This window comes from Xenopus laevis, chromosome 6S (assembly GCF_017654675.1).
Source record: "Xenopus laevis strain J_2021 chromosome 6S, Xenopus_laevis_v10.1, whole genome shotgun sequence".
Taxonomy (NCBI): Eukaryota; Metazoa; Chordata; class Amphibia; order Anura; family Pipidae; genus Xenopus; species Xenopus laevis.
Genome location: NC_054382.1, coordinates 38,191,032 through 38,207,504, shown reverse-complemented (window position 1 = coordinate 38,207,504; position 16,473 = coordinate 38,191,032). Strand labels below are relative to the sequence as shown.

The 16,473-nt window shown below is 39.9% G+C and overlaps 1 protein-coding gene across 2 annotated transcripts in view; it reads right to left on the bottom strand.

Annotated features, from left to right (window-relative positions):
- The window catches only part of kat2b.S (K(lysine) acetyltransferase 2B S homeolog), a 60,359-nt gene extending 49,448 nt beyond the window's left edge, over positions 1 to 10,911 (bottom strand). Inside the window, exon 1 of one of the 2 annotated variants that reach the window (XM_018269277.2) lies at positions 10,384 to 10,911. In XM_018269277.2, coding sequence (XP_018124766.1) covers positions 10,384 to 10,641 — 258 coding nt within the window. In that variant the 5' untranslated portion in view covers positions 10,642 to 10,911. The remainder of the gene's footprint in view (positions 1 to 10,383) is intronic. The other variant, XM_018269276.2, reaches the window with a different exon arrangement.
- Positions 10,912 to 16,473: the final 5,562 nt, after the last annotated feature.

Sequence of the window (16,473 nt, the reverse complement as noted above, 5' to 3'; positions counted from 1 at the left end):
AGGTCGATTGGGTAGTGGATCCAATCGGGTAAGGATGTAGGTTGCGGGTCCGGGTTCCAAAAAATGGACCAGCGCAGGACTCTACCATGCTGTTTGTATATACAGATAGATGTGCATTCTCAGATACCACTGGTGCATATCTAGAGGTGTCTGTCAATAACAGGGCCAGCAAAGTTGACTGACTGGATTATTTTACTGTTTTGCATGTCCGTGATATTCATGTGTTTTCCCCCTAATCAAAATATGCTCCAATCACATACATGTGGCTTCAGATTTCCGAAACAGAGAGTATTAAAAGAGAAGCTAGTTCAAGGAGAACTGGAAGGCATACTGTATACTGTGCCAAATCCAAGGAAACCAGAAGCAAGTGCTCCACCTCCCTGAGCTGTCAAAACAAAGAGACTAGAGCCAAACTAAAACTGAGCAAACACAGAGCTTGCTGGTCTAGAGCAAAAGACTTGATATCAGTGACTTAATTCTGTGTCACTTGATCATAAGTCCAGGAAACGAACGGCGGTTCAATTAATATTGTCATCAAGTCCTGGACTTGTTTTACCAAATTGCAATGCTGAAGCCTCCAAAAGTTCTGAATTCCGAATATTTGCATGTTCTCTGACCACTTACAGATGCAGTGTACAGAGCTGTCAACTTTGTAAAGCTACTCACCAGGTGATATGGGAATTTCTGAAAAAAATTTAGGTTTGTGATGTCACCGGACGTGACGTTAGTGAAAGTTACGTCATACGCCTCTCCTGAAGCCACCAAAACCTTGCTGCGCATCCGCACTTCGCTCCACTGACGCCACTGAAATGTTCTGCGCATGTGAACTGGATTTTTGCCTGCAAACTGTCAGAATTTTGGGGGAATGACGGGACAGAGTGAAAATCTGGTAACACCCGATAAAATCGGGGGAGTTGACAACTATGAGGGGTAGATTTATTAAGGGTCAAAGTGAAATTTTAATTGAATTTTCAAATTTCTTTTTTTGGTCAAAACTCTCAAATTCGAATTGTGAATAATCCAAACTTGATTCGAGTTTAAATTACACCTTAGAGATTTATCATACTCTGGCCCTTTGAGAACTCAAATTCGACTATTCGCCACCTTAAACCTGCCAAAATGCTGTTTAAGTCAATGGGAGAGGTCCAGGGATCAATTTTGTGATGTTTGCAGCCTTCCTGAAATTCAAGTTTTTTCTGAGAAAAAAAACTCGACTCAAGTTTTTTTAAATTTGATTTGAATTTTTATAATTCTAATTGAATTTGATTCGAGTTTTCAGGTTGATTCAATTCGTCCAAGCTGAGAAAATTGGATTTTTTTAATAAATTTCGATTGGTTGAATTTCAAGTTTAAGGGAGTTTTAAAAAACTCAAATTCGACCTTGATAAATGTGTGTACACCCTGTATACCCCTTTTTAAAACATGAGCAAAATAAGTAGAACTAAAGATAAAAAACATTCTGCCTATTATTTCAATTTTTAAAAAATCCATATTTTCCTTTTATTATGATAAAGCAATAAAAGATTGTCTTGCTTTCATACTTACTCACCCTCTTACCATTAATTATCTAAGTAGCTGTTTTACCTTATATTGTAGGTAAACAGAAGTCCATTAAACAGGGGTTTATTGGGGCACTGGTAATATAATTAGCTCCAATTTGCCTGTTGAAATAACAGAAACCATAGCTTTTTTTCTTATTGAAAACATAAAGTAAAAATTTCAGTGAAGCCATATTCACTAAACTCATATTATTCAAGAGGGTATGTTGCCACTTTACATGAAATTATACACTGGCAAGGCAAACCCATCATGGCTTCCCAGGACTCACACATGGAAACTTTATAGTCTATTAAATAGATTTTTCTGAAAAAATGTTGTACTTTTTTTTACTGAAAAGCTCTTCATCTGTTGTATGCCTTTTTAAGACTCTAAATGCATTTTCGATAAGCTATTTTTGAAGCAGTAAAGCTGTGTTACACCCCATGGTGATCAATGATCAATGAAGGACCAGCAATCCAGAGATTACCATATTTTAATGTGAAACCATGACATTGGTATATATATGTATTATGGTTCTTTTATATTCAGAATGGGCTGGTTCTGTTACTGCAGCTATAATTGGTCTCACTTTTGGCTGACCAGTCACACTATTGTATTTGGGTCTGCCACAGGGTCCCTGCTCAGGCCATGTTCCATTCTGGCAGCTACAAATTGCTAAATGAGAGTAAAAAATATGATGGTTTGCTGTAAGTAACTGCACTGGTATAATATAGAGCCTGGGTTAGCAGCATGATGAAATTTGCTTAGGGAATGTATATATAGAATACATTACCAGAGGTGTTTTTACTTGCAATATGATCTGATTGTTGTTACTAAAGAGTTTTCATCCAATTTCACGCAGATTTTCGTATCATTCAGATGCAACAGGAATGCCAGATTTCAGATTGTTGAAAACTGAGCAGAAAGTTTGGAATCAGACAGCTTGGCTGTCGAGTTCAAAACCAGATGGGTGGCAGCTTTATAATCATATTTGCATAATAGCAATGTTCATCCACTGTTCTGTAGACCAAATCATCTGTCTTATGATTGTTCAGCAGTTGTATGATAATAGCTCTGCCTTAGCTCTGCCACACGCTAAAGGATTGCTAATTCACCAAGTCTCAAGTCTATGGGGCATATTTATCAAAGCGAGAAGTTAGAGATCGCCACAGTCTACTAGAGTGAAATTTCGCACTCTCCATTAATTTCTATGAGATTTTTAAAAGAGTATTTATCAATGGGTGAAAGTTCTCCCTTTGATAAATATGCCTTTTAAAATCCCATAGAAATGAATGGAGAGTGGCAGAATTTAACTCTGGTGGACTCTGGCTATCTCTCTTCACTCTTTGATAAATATGCCCCTATGTTCACAGCTTAGAATTCCATGAAACTGTTCCTTTAAGGGTAATGACAACACATGCAACTCCCTTTTGTCTAATCCCCATGTGAACTTGCTTCTAGATCACAATTTCTTATTAGCAGTGAGATTTGAGAGAAAACAATTGCCTTAATAATAACTCACATAGACTAACATAATCTCAAAATATGATAACTAAACTACATACTGAGGTCGATTTATTAGCATATGTACAGTAGTTTTTCTTTTCCACAAATCAAACTTTTTAGTGCTAACAATCATGAATGTAAAGAATGGTTTTAAGTTTCCAAACCACAAATACATTTAAAACGACACCATCTAAGAGCTGTCAAGGTCTGTCCTCCACAGTAATTTACAGAGTTTAGACATTATTCACATCAGTCGCTGCTATAGAGAAGCTTACAATTTATCAGGCTCCTGTCTGTGTGTATTTGGTGTGTTGGTGGAAACTGGAGCATCAGTTGAAAACCAACACAAGCACAAGGAAAATATACAAACTCTTTGCCAATTTCCCAGGCTGGAATCCAACCTAAGACCCCAGCATAGCAGTTGTAGCAGCTGAGCAAATTCAAGAACAAAAGAAAATGGGTTGCATTTTAAGGTTTATTTATCAAAATCTGAATTTTCCTCATGTTTTAAATAAAAAAAGTCTGACCAAAATAGAATCCACGAATTACCCTTATTTATCATTAGAAAACACATAAAAATCAAATTGTTGCTCAAAAACTGCAACTTTTTCAGATTGTGATATGAAAAAACTGAATTTTTTGGGATTTGATGCCCGAAAAGTAATAATTTTTCATGAAATCTGTGGAAAAGCCCAAAATGTTAAAATTATCGTACGAAACCCAGCTCAGACCATAATATTTTTAAATTTCAAATAGGACCTCTGCCATTGACTTCTACATGACCTTGATAGGTTGAAGATGGAGTATTTTCAGATTCAATCAAAGTTTTTTTCCCCAAAAAAATTCAGATTTTATAGTAAAAAGACTTTAATAAATAACCCCGTAAGTGTAAAGAATATCTGTGATTTCAGTTTTACAGTGTTTTTTCTTTCCTGTTTAGAATATTGCAATATAACGCAGTTGGTTGTAGTCCTACACTTTTCATAAGATAATCACACAGAATGCAAGGATTGTAAGGGCTTTAATCATTTCAGCACTGTTTTCACATTATTATAGGCCCTGTTATACACATGCTATTACACATGCTGCCAAGCGATTACAATTATTACTGTAGATGGTATCACTGCAAAGAGCAGCTGTGCCTCACACCGCTTTCTTATTGTATAATGAAGTGTTATAATGAGAATGTGTTATATAGGGTATAATCAGCTGTTGCTGATACAGTATAATAAAATTGATGCTGCCACAATTCTTTTAGCAAGCTTCAGAACATTTCACAAAACAGAATTTTTTGCAAGAATAATGCTTAGTTTGACTCTATTTTTTTTTAAAAAAAGCTACTTTTCTTTTCTCTGCATCTAGCAGGACTGGAAAGCTGAGAAGAGGGTACCAGCAAACAACTGCATGATGTGAATACGTATCACAGGGTAGCCATAAACTTGAAAGTTTTAAACCTTATTGGATGGCTCATTTATGTTTAAATAACAATAATATTTTTAAATACAACATATTAAAAAAAACCATTTTTAAATATAACATATAGCACTGTACCTTTCAATGCAATTCACTTACAGCCCTACTAATTGTACCATCATCATCATCACAACTCCCGGCATGCCATGGGCAAGGACGGACTGGGGCAGTGGGACATTAGGTAAAAACCCGGAGGGCCTGCTGAACCACACCTGTCTATGGCCCATGCTGCCCACTGATCTGAGGGGGTGGGGGCCCCTGTGGTGGAAGCCCGGTGCGTCTCTGACCCACAATGGGTTAGGACCTGTCACACAAGAAACTTCTATTACATTCGCAGAACATTGTGAGGGTATAACTGTTGCTAAATTGCATACTTTCTTGGCAGAGATTAGTTGGGTCAGTCTATAATGAGCTATATCCAGTTTTTAAGTCAGGTGGATTCAACAAACCACCAACTGCTGGCTTTGTCAGAATAACCAAATCCAGATTCTAATTTGCATATGCAACATTTCTAATATGCTTATAGTTTAACACTTCCACTCAAACAGTTTGGGCTCTGTCTCAGTTGGGTACAAAAAAGGCGGGTTGTGTGTGCACTCCTAAAGCCATATAAAAACAAATTTAAGTACAATTAACCCCTGTCTAAATAATTAAATGAATATGCAAGTGCATGTATTTAAAAAAGAAATACAGGGTTTTTTGTTACAAAGTTACAAAAAACGGAGGGCCCAATAAACGGGCCGATAAGCTGCCGACAGACCGAGACCAAGTTGGCAGACTGAGTCAGTAGCTTATTGCAGCTTCCCCGATCGATATCTGGCCGAAAGTCGGTCAGATCGCAGACAGCATCTGTTGGTTGATGTGGTCCCGCGATCCGACGACCATATTTCTTTCATTATGATCCAATCATATGGCCACCTTTAGACAGAGAGGGTAAAGGTTCAGTCTGTGCTCCATTGAGGAGATTTTTTCGGCCTGTGTATGGCCACTTTAGTGCTCCTAGTGTGTTCGACAAAGAGTATTGTATCTACTCCCCATACATGGGGTCCCACTCCCTGACTTTACTAAGGGCTTACCTCCCTAAGGACTCATTCTTATTGTCACCAAAGTACCAGGCTCCCCAGACACATTCAGCCTGATCAACAGATGGAAGACAAACCCTGACTTCACTAAGGGCTTACCTCTCTTGGGAATCATTCTTACTGGGGTCAAAGTCCCAGACTCCTCAGACACCATATTCAACAAATCGAAGCCAAAGAGGAGGAGCAATCAGTTCCAACTTACTATATGAAACTCAAAAGCTAGTGGTCCCCATCTACCAAGGCCAATAGGAAACACATCCCACCCAGAATGCAAGCACAAACAATTCCTTTAGAAAATAGAGGGAAATATACCCGTAGGGGATTTCCCAAACCAGTAGGCACATTAACCTCCCTGTACTATTTTTGTACAGCTCATATTACAACTTTATTGCGCTCTAATTTAAATTGATAGCATAAATCAGTTTTCTGTTATAATATCTAACGTAGTATAACGATGTCCTTCAATATAAGTTAACCAACCAATTTTAGGATTTGATGGTCTGTAAAGAACCCAACAGTATGCATTTCCATATACAGTAAACTTTTTTTTAAACAAATTGTATTGCCATGCAATAAACAAAAAAATTAGAAATTAAATTCTGCGTGATTATACTTTGAACGGAAACCTGCAAATTGCTATTTTACTGCACTGCAAGTACAGTGAGATTTATAAAAATGATATAAATAGAGGTAAAGTGAGAAGTTCTTTGTATAGTTCATATACACTTGTACGTTCTTCATTTGTATGCAGGTTTAACTCCTGGGTCAGTCTGTATTTCCACATTGGTACACCCTTCTCCTACTATGTAATATTGCACTTTTTTGCCCCCTGAGTGTGTTTTATTCTACATGAAAACAGAGCTGAAGTATGAAAACTTTCACTATAAATATATTGCCCAATCTGTTCCTAATTTGCCTACATTGTGTCCTCAAATGCAATGCCAGTAGGGAAACTCACGCACCACTAAAGTGCTCAGCCCTTCAATTTTCTCAGTTCTTCTAGTGCCCTCGGGAGTAGAAACATTCTGTAAATAGCTTATTACTTTGTATTATTTTGTGACTGAGGAACATTTTCAATGCCAACTTCAAGGACATTGACTAATTGAAAAAAAAAAAAATTCCATTATCAGGCACTTTTTTACAACTACTTTTTTTTACAACCTGGCTCCAGCTACAAAATGTTCAGTGAAACAGATATTTACACTATTTTAAAAATCATTGTCTCCTTTTATCCAGGCTGCCATGCCAAATGGGAAGCGGAGATCAATAAATAAATGTTAAAGACACAGATTGAATATGTTATTACTGTGATGTGTAAATATGGATCTGACACTGGAAAAGCCCTGAGAGGTTTTAGCAGCACTGGGAGCTGATACTGATAGATCAATATAATCTTGGCGCTTTAGTCTTCCTTTATAATCCAGCCCCCCCTACAAAAAATTGGAAGTTTAACCATTTGTGGTTTGTGGAAAGGCCACAAAGGCCTGGGCCTAGGGCGGGAGAATTTTAGGGACACCTTCTATATAAATCTGGCCATGCCTATAGTGTGCCACTGCTTTAACAACCTCCTGGTGGACCCCCCCCCCCCAGCATTTATGCCACTGATACTGTGTATGTGCTGGTCCTGGCTGAGAAAAGCATTGCTAATAAAATAATACCCCAGCCTTTGAGTTTATAGAGATTAGAGCTATTGTGTGGGTGCCTAACTAACTGGCTTTGGCATTTGTAGCCCTTTAACTGTTAGTATCATGAAGATATTTGTATTGTAGGATAATTCCTATTGATCTTTGTTGTTTAAAGGGCAAGTCAACCCCAAAATGTGGTGGTGGCACATGTGGCGATTTGGGGAGATTTGTCACCAGCGTCAAATCTCTTCTTCTTCGGGCGACTAATCTCCACAAAATGCCTTCCCGCTGTCTAAAATGTGAATCGCCAATGAGGTGACACTCAGATCGCTTTGTTTTCCAAAGTTGCCTGACCAGGAAACTTCGGGCGACTTCGATCATTTCACTAATCATGTGCCCAAATATTACTGCTACAATTACGTGATTCCTTGTCTAAATGAGGCGCAGAGAATAGTGTTATACCTGATTGCACTGTGCTGGGGGCCACATTATTATTAATTTTATGATGGAGGCTGAGGGCCGGTGTAAATTTGAAAACGGTGCGCATTTGGCCCCTGGGCCTGACTTTGGACATGCCTGCTTTAACCCTTAATAACATGTTAATATAGACTGGGATTTGTAGTCCAGCAACTATTAGGAAAAAGTAAGGCCAAACAACTGTGTTAAAAATGTATTATTACTATGACACTAAAAAATTAAAGTGCCCTGCACTGGTAAAACTGGTGTGTTTGCTTCAGAAACTCTACTATAGTACAAGCTGCTGTGTAGCCATGGGGGCAGCCATTCAAGCACAGGATATACCATAGATAACAGATAATTTCTGAAGAATCCCATTGTATACTACAGAGCTTATTGTTATCAGCTGTGTATCCTGTGCCTTTTCTCCTTTTTCAGCTTTGAATGGCTGCCCAGCAGCTTGTTTATATAAACTATTGTAGAGTTTCTGAATCAAACACACCAGCTGTACCAGTGCAGCACAATAATACATTATATTTTAATTACTGTAAAAACACTCTCTCTCTTTTGGTGTTGCTGTTGTTGTTCCCCTCGTTTTTATGATTTGTATGCTTACAATTTAGAAAAAACAGTTGAGGAATCATAAGGTCAGAACCAATAACAAAGATGCAGAAGGAACTTGGAGACCAAACTGGGTCTTCATTTACTTTAGAGTGGATTCCCCATGACCCCTTTAACCCAGTGAATTTCTTTCTGCAATTGACAACAGTAATTAAAAGGAGATAGATAATTAATTTTACACTGAATTGTGTTGTGATATAAGTATATATACTTATAAGTATATAAGTATAATAACAACCTAGGTCCTTGTGCATGGTTATTAACACTACTCAGCCGGATGCTGCTGTGCAAGGCGCACGGTAATACAAATGTTGTTATGATGAGTCAAGAGTATTCATCTGCACAGTATCTCCGCTGTGTCAGCACTAGTGATAATACACTAGTATATAAAGTGGGAGTGTTGCTACTGCACACGGCAGCCAAGTGAAGTTATGGTGTCAGTGCAACACCAATTGCTGTTCCTGCTGTGTTGCAATACTGGTGTTGTTGTTGTTCACATGAGTATTCAGCAGGGTTGGCAGGATTCCCTCCAAATCGGGCTTCTTTTCTGAAAGAGTTGTGGGTTTTCACGGTACAAACATGACAGTGTTCAGATTTAGGCTAGTTTTGGGAGCTACCAATGACTTGTACTTTGAAAGCCTGCCAACGTTTTTTCTCTCTATATAACAACGACCCCTATTTTACTTTCCCCAGCATCATCTGCCCCCCCATCCTTTTTGCCATTGAATCCTCAGTTTAGGGCAACGTAGTTTTTCTTTAATGGGTGGTAATAACTAAAGCTTTTTCCCATTCCTCCAGGCAGCAGCCGGTCTGCCGTTTCAGCTCCAACCTGTCAACACTGCAACCTGCTTCCAGCTGTATTTAGCCTGTGATTCATTGTCAGTTACTGGTACTACTGTGTAATGTGATTGGGGGGTGGCATGTATTCCTGTTGTTGATTGTTAAACAACAACATCTGAATGCTGTTGTTCAGCACGGAACCATGTGTACATCAAGCTTGGGGTTACTGCAATGCCTCAAAATAATTTGCTGCTGTGATCTTACTGGCATATCTGGGGTTAATGCAATAATATGAATCCATTTATGGCAATAATATGAATCCATTTCTGCACTGCAATGTCAGTGGCATGTCTGGGGTTAATGCAGTGGATAATGTTGTTTTATTGTAAACTGAGACCGGCAGCACATGTTGAAGTAAAACTACCAACCCCACTAATCTGTATTTCAAATGCCAATCAGCGCCAGGAAAATACTTATGTGACTTCTGGTGTTTTATTGTGATTTCCTGTTATTGGGAGACAATTACTGCCTTTTTGCAAGCTCATCTTGCGTTTCCTAATGACAAATCACTTGACATATTCTTACTGAGACGCATTGACCAGATAATCCAACGTCAACTTAAACACCAGCACTTTTGCCCTCTCTTCTTTTACGCAAGGAATGCAATTACCCTGGAAAATGTAGTAGAAATTGCAGGCACCTCCTTCCCTAGCACTTTGGAAAAAAACAGTTAATTATGCTGTCCCCATGTACAAACTGGTGTCAGTGTGAGTGTCAGTTCCCTGGTTGTGTCCGTGTGAGTGTCAGTTCCCTGGTTGTGTCAGTGTCAGTTCCCTGGTTGTGTCAGTTCCCTGGTTGTGTCAGTGTGAGTGTCAGTTCCCTGGTTGTGTCAGTGTCAGTTCCCTGGTTGTGTCAGTTCCCTGGTTGTGTCAGTTCCCTGGTTGTGTCAGTGTGTCAGTTCCCTGGTTGTGTCAGTGTAAGTGTCAGTTCCCTGGTTGTGTCAGTGTCAGTTCCCTGGTTGTGTCAGTGTGTCAGTTCCCTGGTTGTGTCAGTGTAAGTGTCAGTTCCCTGGTTGTGTCAGTGTAAGTGTCAGTTCCCTGGTTGTGTCAGTGTAAGTGTCAGTTCCCTGGTTGTGTCAGTGTCAGTTCCCTGGTTGTGTCAGTTCCCTGGTTGTGTCAGTGTCAGTGTGAGTGTCAGTTCCCTGGTTGTGTCAGTGTGGGTGTCAGGTTGCTGCTCACTTGCCAGTCAGTGGGAGTGTTATTGTTGCTGTCAGTGTCACACACACACGCACAAGGCATTACCTTGCAGGCAGAGTACACTCCGAGTTTCTCCAGTTTCTTGGCCCGGGGAGCTGAGCGCAACTGACCATTCTTGGCAGCGATTCTGAGCGGCGCAGATCCACCTCCTCCTCCCCCGGCAGCTGCTGCTGGGCTCTCGGCACCCCGGGCTGCTCCTGAGGCGGCTGAAGCCACTACGGCCGGGGATCCCTGAGGTAATGCACTGCAACCAGAAGCGGCTACACACACCATCGTCCCGCCGCCCGAAGCTGCCTCAGACATTGCAGAAGCCCTTGGACCCTGCCCGGGGAGGAGAAAGCCCCTCTTCCCTCCTCCAGGGTACAGATCCCTGGCGACGAGATCTACAGCCGCTCCCCCCAGCAGGGAGGCAGCAGCAACACATCACCGCCTCCTCCCCTCCCACCACTCCTCCTCCTCCAACACTGCCGCCAAGACCTTCCTACTCATCTGCTCTTTCCTCGGCGACCCTCCTCCTGGCACCATTGTGCTTTCTGAGGAAAAGAGAAATCCTTAGGCTTGTCAGTTCGTCGCTGTTTCTAAACAATCTACATTCTGTCAGAAAAGCAGCCAACAGTCTTTTCACAAGTACCTGAAAAATAGTCCAATGTGTGCAGTGAAATACAATGCAGTCGAGCATAAAAGAACAAGTGTAAAATACACCTTTGTTGTCCCTTTTCTCCCATAAAGGAATAAGGAATGGCCATGAAATAGGCTAAATGTTTAGAAGCAAGAGGGCCCAGTGATACCTGGGCCCACCAGGAGTTTTCCTGGTATCCCTGTGGGCCAGTCCGACACAGTTCAGACTATGGCATTAACATATGAGACACACCACACTGCAGAAATAAATTCAGAGTATTTCACTTACCCAGACATGCCATTAACCAGGGGTGTAACTACAGAGGAAGCAGACCCTGTTGCAGGGGGGCCCATGTGGCCCAAATAAAGTGCAATTTCAAACAGGACAACCTTTTGATATGTGGGCCCTAAAATAAATTTGCTGTGGGGCCCAGTAACATCTAGTTACGCCACTGCCAGTAACACTGCATACAGAAATTGATTCAGAGCATTGTCTTAACCCCACACACATCAATGTAACATCACATACAGGTAGAGTTGCCACCTTTTTCTGGAAAAAAATACCGGCCTTCCTATATATTTAGCTTTTTTCCCTATTAATAACATTGGGATCAAACATCATTTTTACCTGCCAGGCCGGTGGCAACCCTACATACAGGGTAGCACTGGGCTGGCAGGGCACCAGGAAAAAAAACGTGTGGCCCCCAGCCCTAATGGGTTCCACCAGCCCAGGCCTGCTTACTGCCAAGACAAGAGCCTGCAAGTTTTTAGAAGGAAATGGTGTCAGTAGCAGTGGCGTAACTAGATATAACTGGGCCGCACAGCAAATTATTTTTCAGGCCCCCAAAATATTTAGAGGTTTACTTGTTTTACCAATATTTATTGAAACTGTATATGAATTAGAGCTTCGTGGGGCCCCTATACCCCCTGGGCCCCTGCTTCCTCTATAGTTACACCCCTGGTCAGCAGTACAATCTATGGAGGGGCCGGCATGCAGTGCATGGGGAGGGAGCGGGAGGGGCGAGTGGACACAGAGATAGGAGAAATGGGCCCTTAAGGTTGGGGCCCAGTGGGCCTGGACCCCCCCCCCAGTCTGACCCTGATCACACAGCAGAAAACAAATTTAGCATATTGCATTAACCCCAGAAATGCCAGTAAGATCACTGCAGAAATTGATTCAGAGTATTGCATTAACCCCAGACATGCTAGTAACATTGCAATGTCAAAGATTTATTCAGCATATTGCATTTAACCCAAGAAGATAGGCTGTGGAGAATACAATGGAGAATACTCTCACAGCGCTACAAGACGAGCGAGGGGCAGGACTAGGGGTACGCGCCTCTCCTGCCTACCCCAGGTTGCAGCCCTGTTCATATATATTGGTCTCTGGAGCACTTGAAAAGACCATGAAAAGAATGAGAAGAGTCAAATTTAGACAAATATATTATAGAACAGATCCCAATTAGGGAAAGTCCCCAGTATATTGGGTATATGCTAGTTGCAGAATAAAACATGCTAGGCCAAGCTAATGCTGCAATAGCTACAAAGTTTCCAGCAAATGGATGGATTAGAGTAAGACCTTGGCATTTACTTTATTATGTTTTGTTTTCACTTAATATGTCGATTAATATGTTATTGTTTTTTTATTTATGTGTATCTATTCATAAATATGCTCTTACCTTAAACTACTGGTTTCTGTTAGCATAATCAATACACTGCCCATTTTCTTTCCCCAGCTATTGCAGAACTGCAATATCCAGCATCTTTCTTGGTCATATCAGCAAAACAAGAGATTCTGGAATCTGCAGTTACAGCTACTACTGAAACAGCAGATATTGGGGGAAATTTACTAAAGGACAAACTTTCACCTCGGAAGGCTCCGCCACACTTCGCGCGACTTCTTTAGACATTAATTTTCACCGCATACGCATATTCATCAAAATGTGAAGTTACATCTCTGCAGACGAACACTGGCGAAGTTTCGTCAGCGAAAATTCGTCAGCACGCCCATTTCTATGCGAACTTTCGCTAGCATTACTTTCTTCCTAGCGACATTTCGGTAACACACTTACGATTAAGTCAATTTAAATAGGACGGGTACATATATATATATATGTCTTTATTAGAGATAAAGAAATAAAGGAAGGAAGCAAAATAAAGACAAAAGAGATCCTCTATTGTCCTACACATGATCCCACCCTATAACAAATGTGGCGTGACCTTCAAATGCTTAAAAAAATGGTAACAAAACATATATTTATAGTTAAAACATAATCCCACTTTAAAATATGAAAAAATGCCAAAGTTTTGTCTTTTTTTATGACTTTTTGGCATACAGGAAATGATGTCACTGGCAAATAAATAATTTAAAGGCATTGCCTTTGTGTGCTTCCTCCCTTTGGGAAATCAAATAGGATGACTGGTTTGGAAGTAGCCTGAGGATTTAAATGCATCTTAATAAAGTAAGTGGTGTGCCAAAGAAATTGTATATTGATAGACTATTTGAAGGTAATACACACATTACTTATCATTTTATTATATTTCCCCATGCAGGCTATGAATAAACGTAGGGAGTTGTTGATGTTGCTTTGCTTTTTTTCTTTTCTTTGCTAATAAACCAGTATGTGAATTATCATGTTCCTCTTTTTGTTAGCTCTCTGGACTCTTATTATATTAAAAAAAAAAACTAAATATAGATGGACACTATGACTAAATTTACAGGAACTGGTTTGTAGGTGAAAGAATAGCTGAGATTATGCAGAGATTATTGTGTAACTTCATGATTTTGCACTGTAATCAAAAATCTCTAGAGAGAACATACTGCTTGAAATAAACACGTTGCTGTGTAGCCAGGGGGGCAACCATTCAAAGCTGGAAAAGGAGACAAGGCACAGATTACATAGTACTGTAGATAACAAATAAACCACCAGCTGTAACCCAAATTATAATTAAAGGGGTGGTAACATAGTAACATAGTAAGTTAGATTGAAAAAAAGACACGTGTTCATCAAGTTAAACCTTTTAAGTCTATATATTACCTGCCTAACTGCTATTTCATCCAGAGGAAGGCAAAAACCCCATATGAGGCCTCTCCAATTTGACTCATTGGGGAAAAAATTCCTTCCTGACTCCAAGATGGCAAATGAACTAGTCCCTGGATCCACTTGTGCTATGAGATATCTTCCATAACCCTGTATTCCCTCACTTGCAAAAAAAAGCCACAATGTCTGTCATCACAAGTGGTTCAGGAAGAGAATTCCACATCTTCACAGCTTGCACTGTAAAACCCCCCTCTAAATATTTACCCAGAACCTCCTTTCTTTTAATCGGAATGGGTGCACACATGTCAGCTGGAAAGACCTACTGGTAAATAACACATTAGGGAGATTATTATATGATCCCTTTTTATATCACCCCTTAAGCATCTCTTCTCCAGGGTGAACAACCCCAACTTGGCAAGTCTTTCCTTATAGCTGAGATTTTCCATACCTTTTACCAGCTTAGTGGCCCTTCTCTGGACCCTCTATAATTCAATAATGTCCCGTTTGAGCATGTATGGAGGGTAACCATTTGTCGGACATACACTTCCCCCACATAGGACACAAACTGCAAGAGAGCAGGTAACCAGGAGCTTTATTACATCAACATCTTCACCTTAAACACATGCATTCAACATAATATATAATTAATACATAATATTCACGCAAGCTTTCAAGTTTAACCCTTTATACAGAGGATTGATACTCCGGATGGCTAGGTTGGGTACTCACACTTGTCTCTAGTCACTGGGAATCCTTGTTCCCCATCTGTCTTAGTAATCAGGCACTCCCTGTGGTGCCCCTTTACTATTCCGACGATGCTTTTTCAACTGGCAGACCACTGGCCGAAGCCCATCAAACCCTACTACTGGCCTAAATTCCTCTTGGGTCCTTATCCTGTGGAAAATCCACCGGGGCAGTAAACCCACTACCCTCCTTTTTGGGGCATTATGCTCACTATCCTAGCACAGACACCTAGTGCCTGCTATACTTCCTCTTACCTACTCTCAGCCTGCTTCTATTTCTTTTTCAGATCTCTTTTCTTTCAAAATTATACGGCTTCTATGTCTGACTCTTTCCACTTTTCAAATGGGGGTCACTGACCCCATCTAAAAAACAAGTAAGGATACAAATGAATTGTTATTGCTAGTTTTTATTACTTATCCCTCCAATTAGACTCTCTACTATCCATATTGCAGTTTCTTATTGAAATCAGTGCATGGTTGCTAGGGTAATTTGGACCCTAGCAGCCATATTGCTGAACTTGCAAACGGGAAATCTGCCGATTAAAAAGCTTAATAACTCAAAAGGTACAAATAATAAAACATGAAAACCAATTGTAAGTACAGTACAGTCCAGTACAGTTTTCTGCTGATAGGAGCCCTGGCCCGGGGTGTCAGGTAAGTAAATAAATTACTTTCCTTCTCCTTTAACAATCCAGAACAAATGTAAAGTGCATGAAGGATAGTGGAGCAAGGAAGTTCAAACTTAGGGTGGAATAAAGATGGCTGAAAGCAGATGTTGAGAGTGAAGAGAGGATTGAGGAAGTCCAAGAAATGAAAGAGGGTGGGCTGAAAGTGGATTGAGGAGGACTGGAGAATGACTTGTGGAAGGCAGAAAGGACAGAGATTTATAATAAGATATATATATTTATACTACAATGATTTTACTCAAAGTTGAAACAGTTTAATTTGTATGTGGTGTATAATTTCCTTTAAACCAGTGTGAAAACCAGATTGTCCCAACTTCATATCAAGAGAATAAAAATGCAGCTTTCTTTTATGTTAAGGTAACAATGGTTTACTGTACATTAGACTCCCTAAAATACTGGCTCAGCACTGAAAGCAAACACTACTAGTGACACTGAAATCTCAGGTTAAATTGTTAGGAAACTGTGTCTATAGGAACAGTAACTATAGTAATATCTGTAAACAACCTGTAGAGCAGCCATGAAGAAATACATTTACATGAAATACATGTACTTACAAGCTATATACCAGCAAACCAGGTGAGCTTTTACTGCTATAACTATTTAAAAAATTAACAGTTTGTGCTGAAAGCAGGGAAAACCACTATGGGCTTGATATACCATATTCTGGAAGAATATACAAGTCTTCCTACTAGTTTCTTTTTGGTACCATTGTTTTACCAGTCATCTCATTCATTAGATATAACTCTGTCATTTTTATTAGCATGATGGTTGAGCTAATACATGCAGCCATGGACAGAAGTAAAGAATACTAAAGGAAATAATTAGTTAGGGATGCACTGAATCTATGATTTTGGATTCTTTTGGAATTGTCTTAGTTATTTAGAACTGTACGAATTCAAGGATTAAGATATGTTTATGCAGAACACTTTGGATTTAGCTGAATCCAGGTGGCAAACATTTGTATGCAATTACCCTTCTCTAGCAGGATATATAACTCAATATAATGAAAAGATAATAAATCCTACACCTATACATGAATTAAATAAT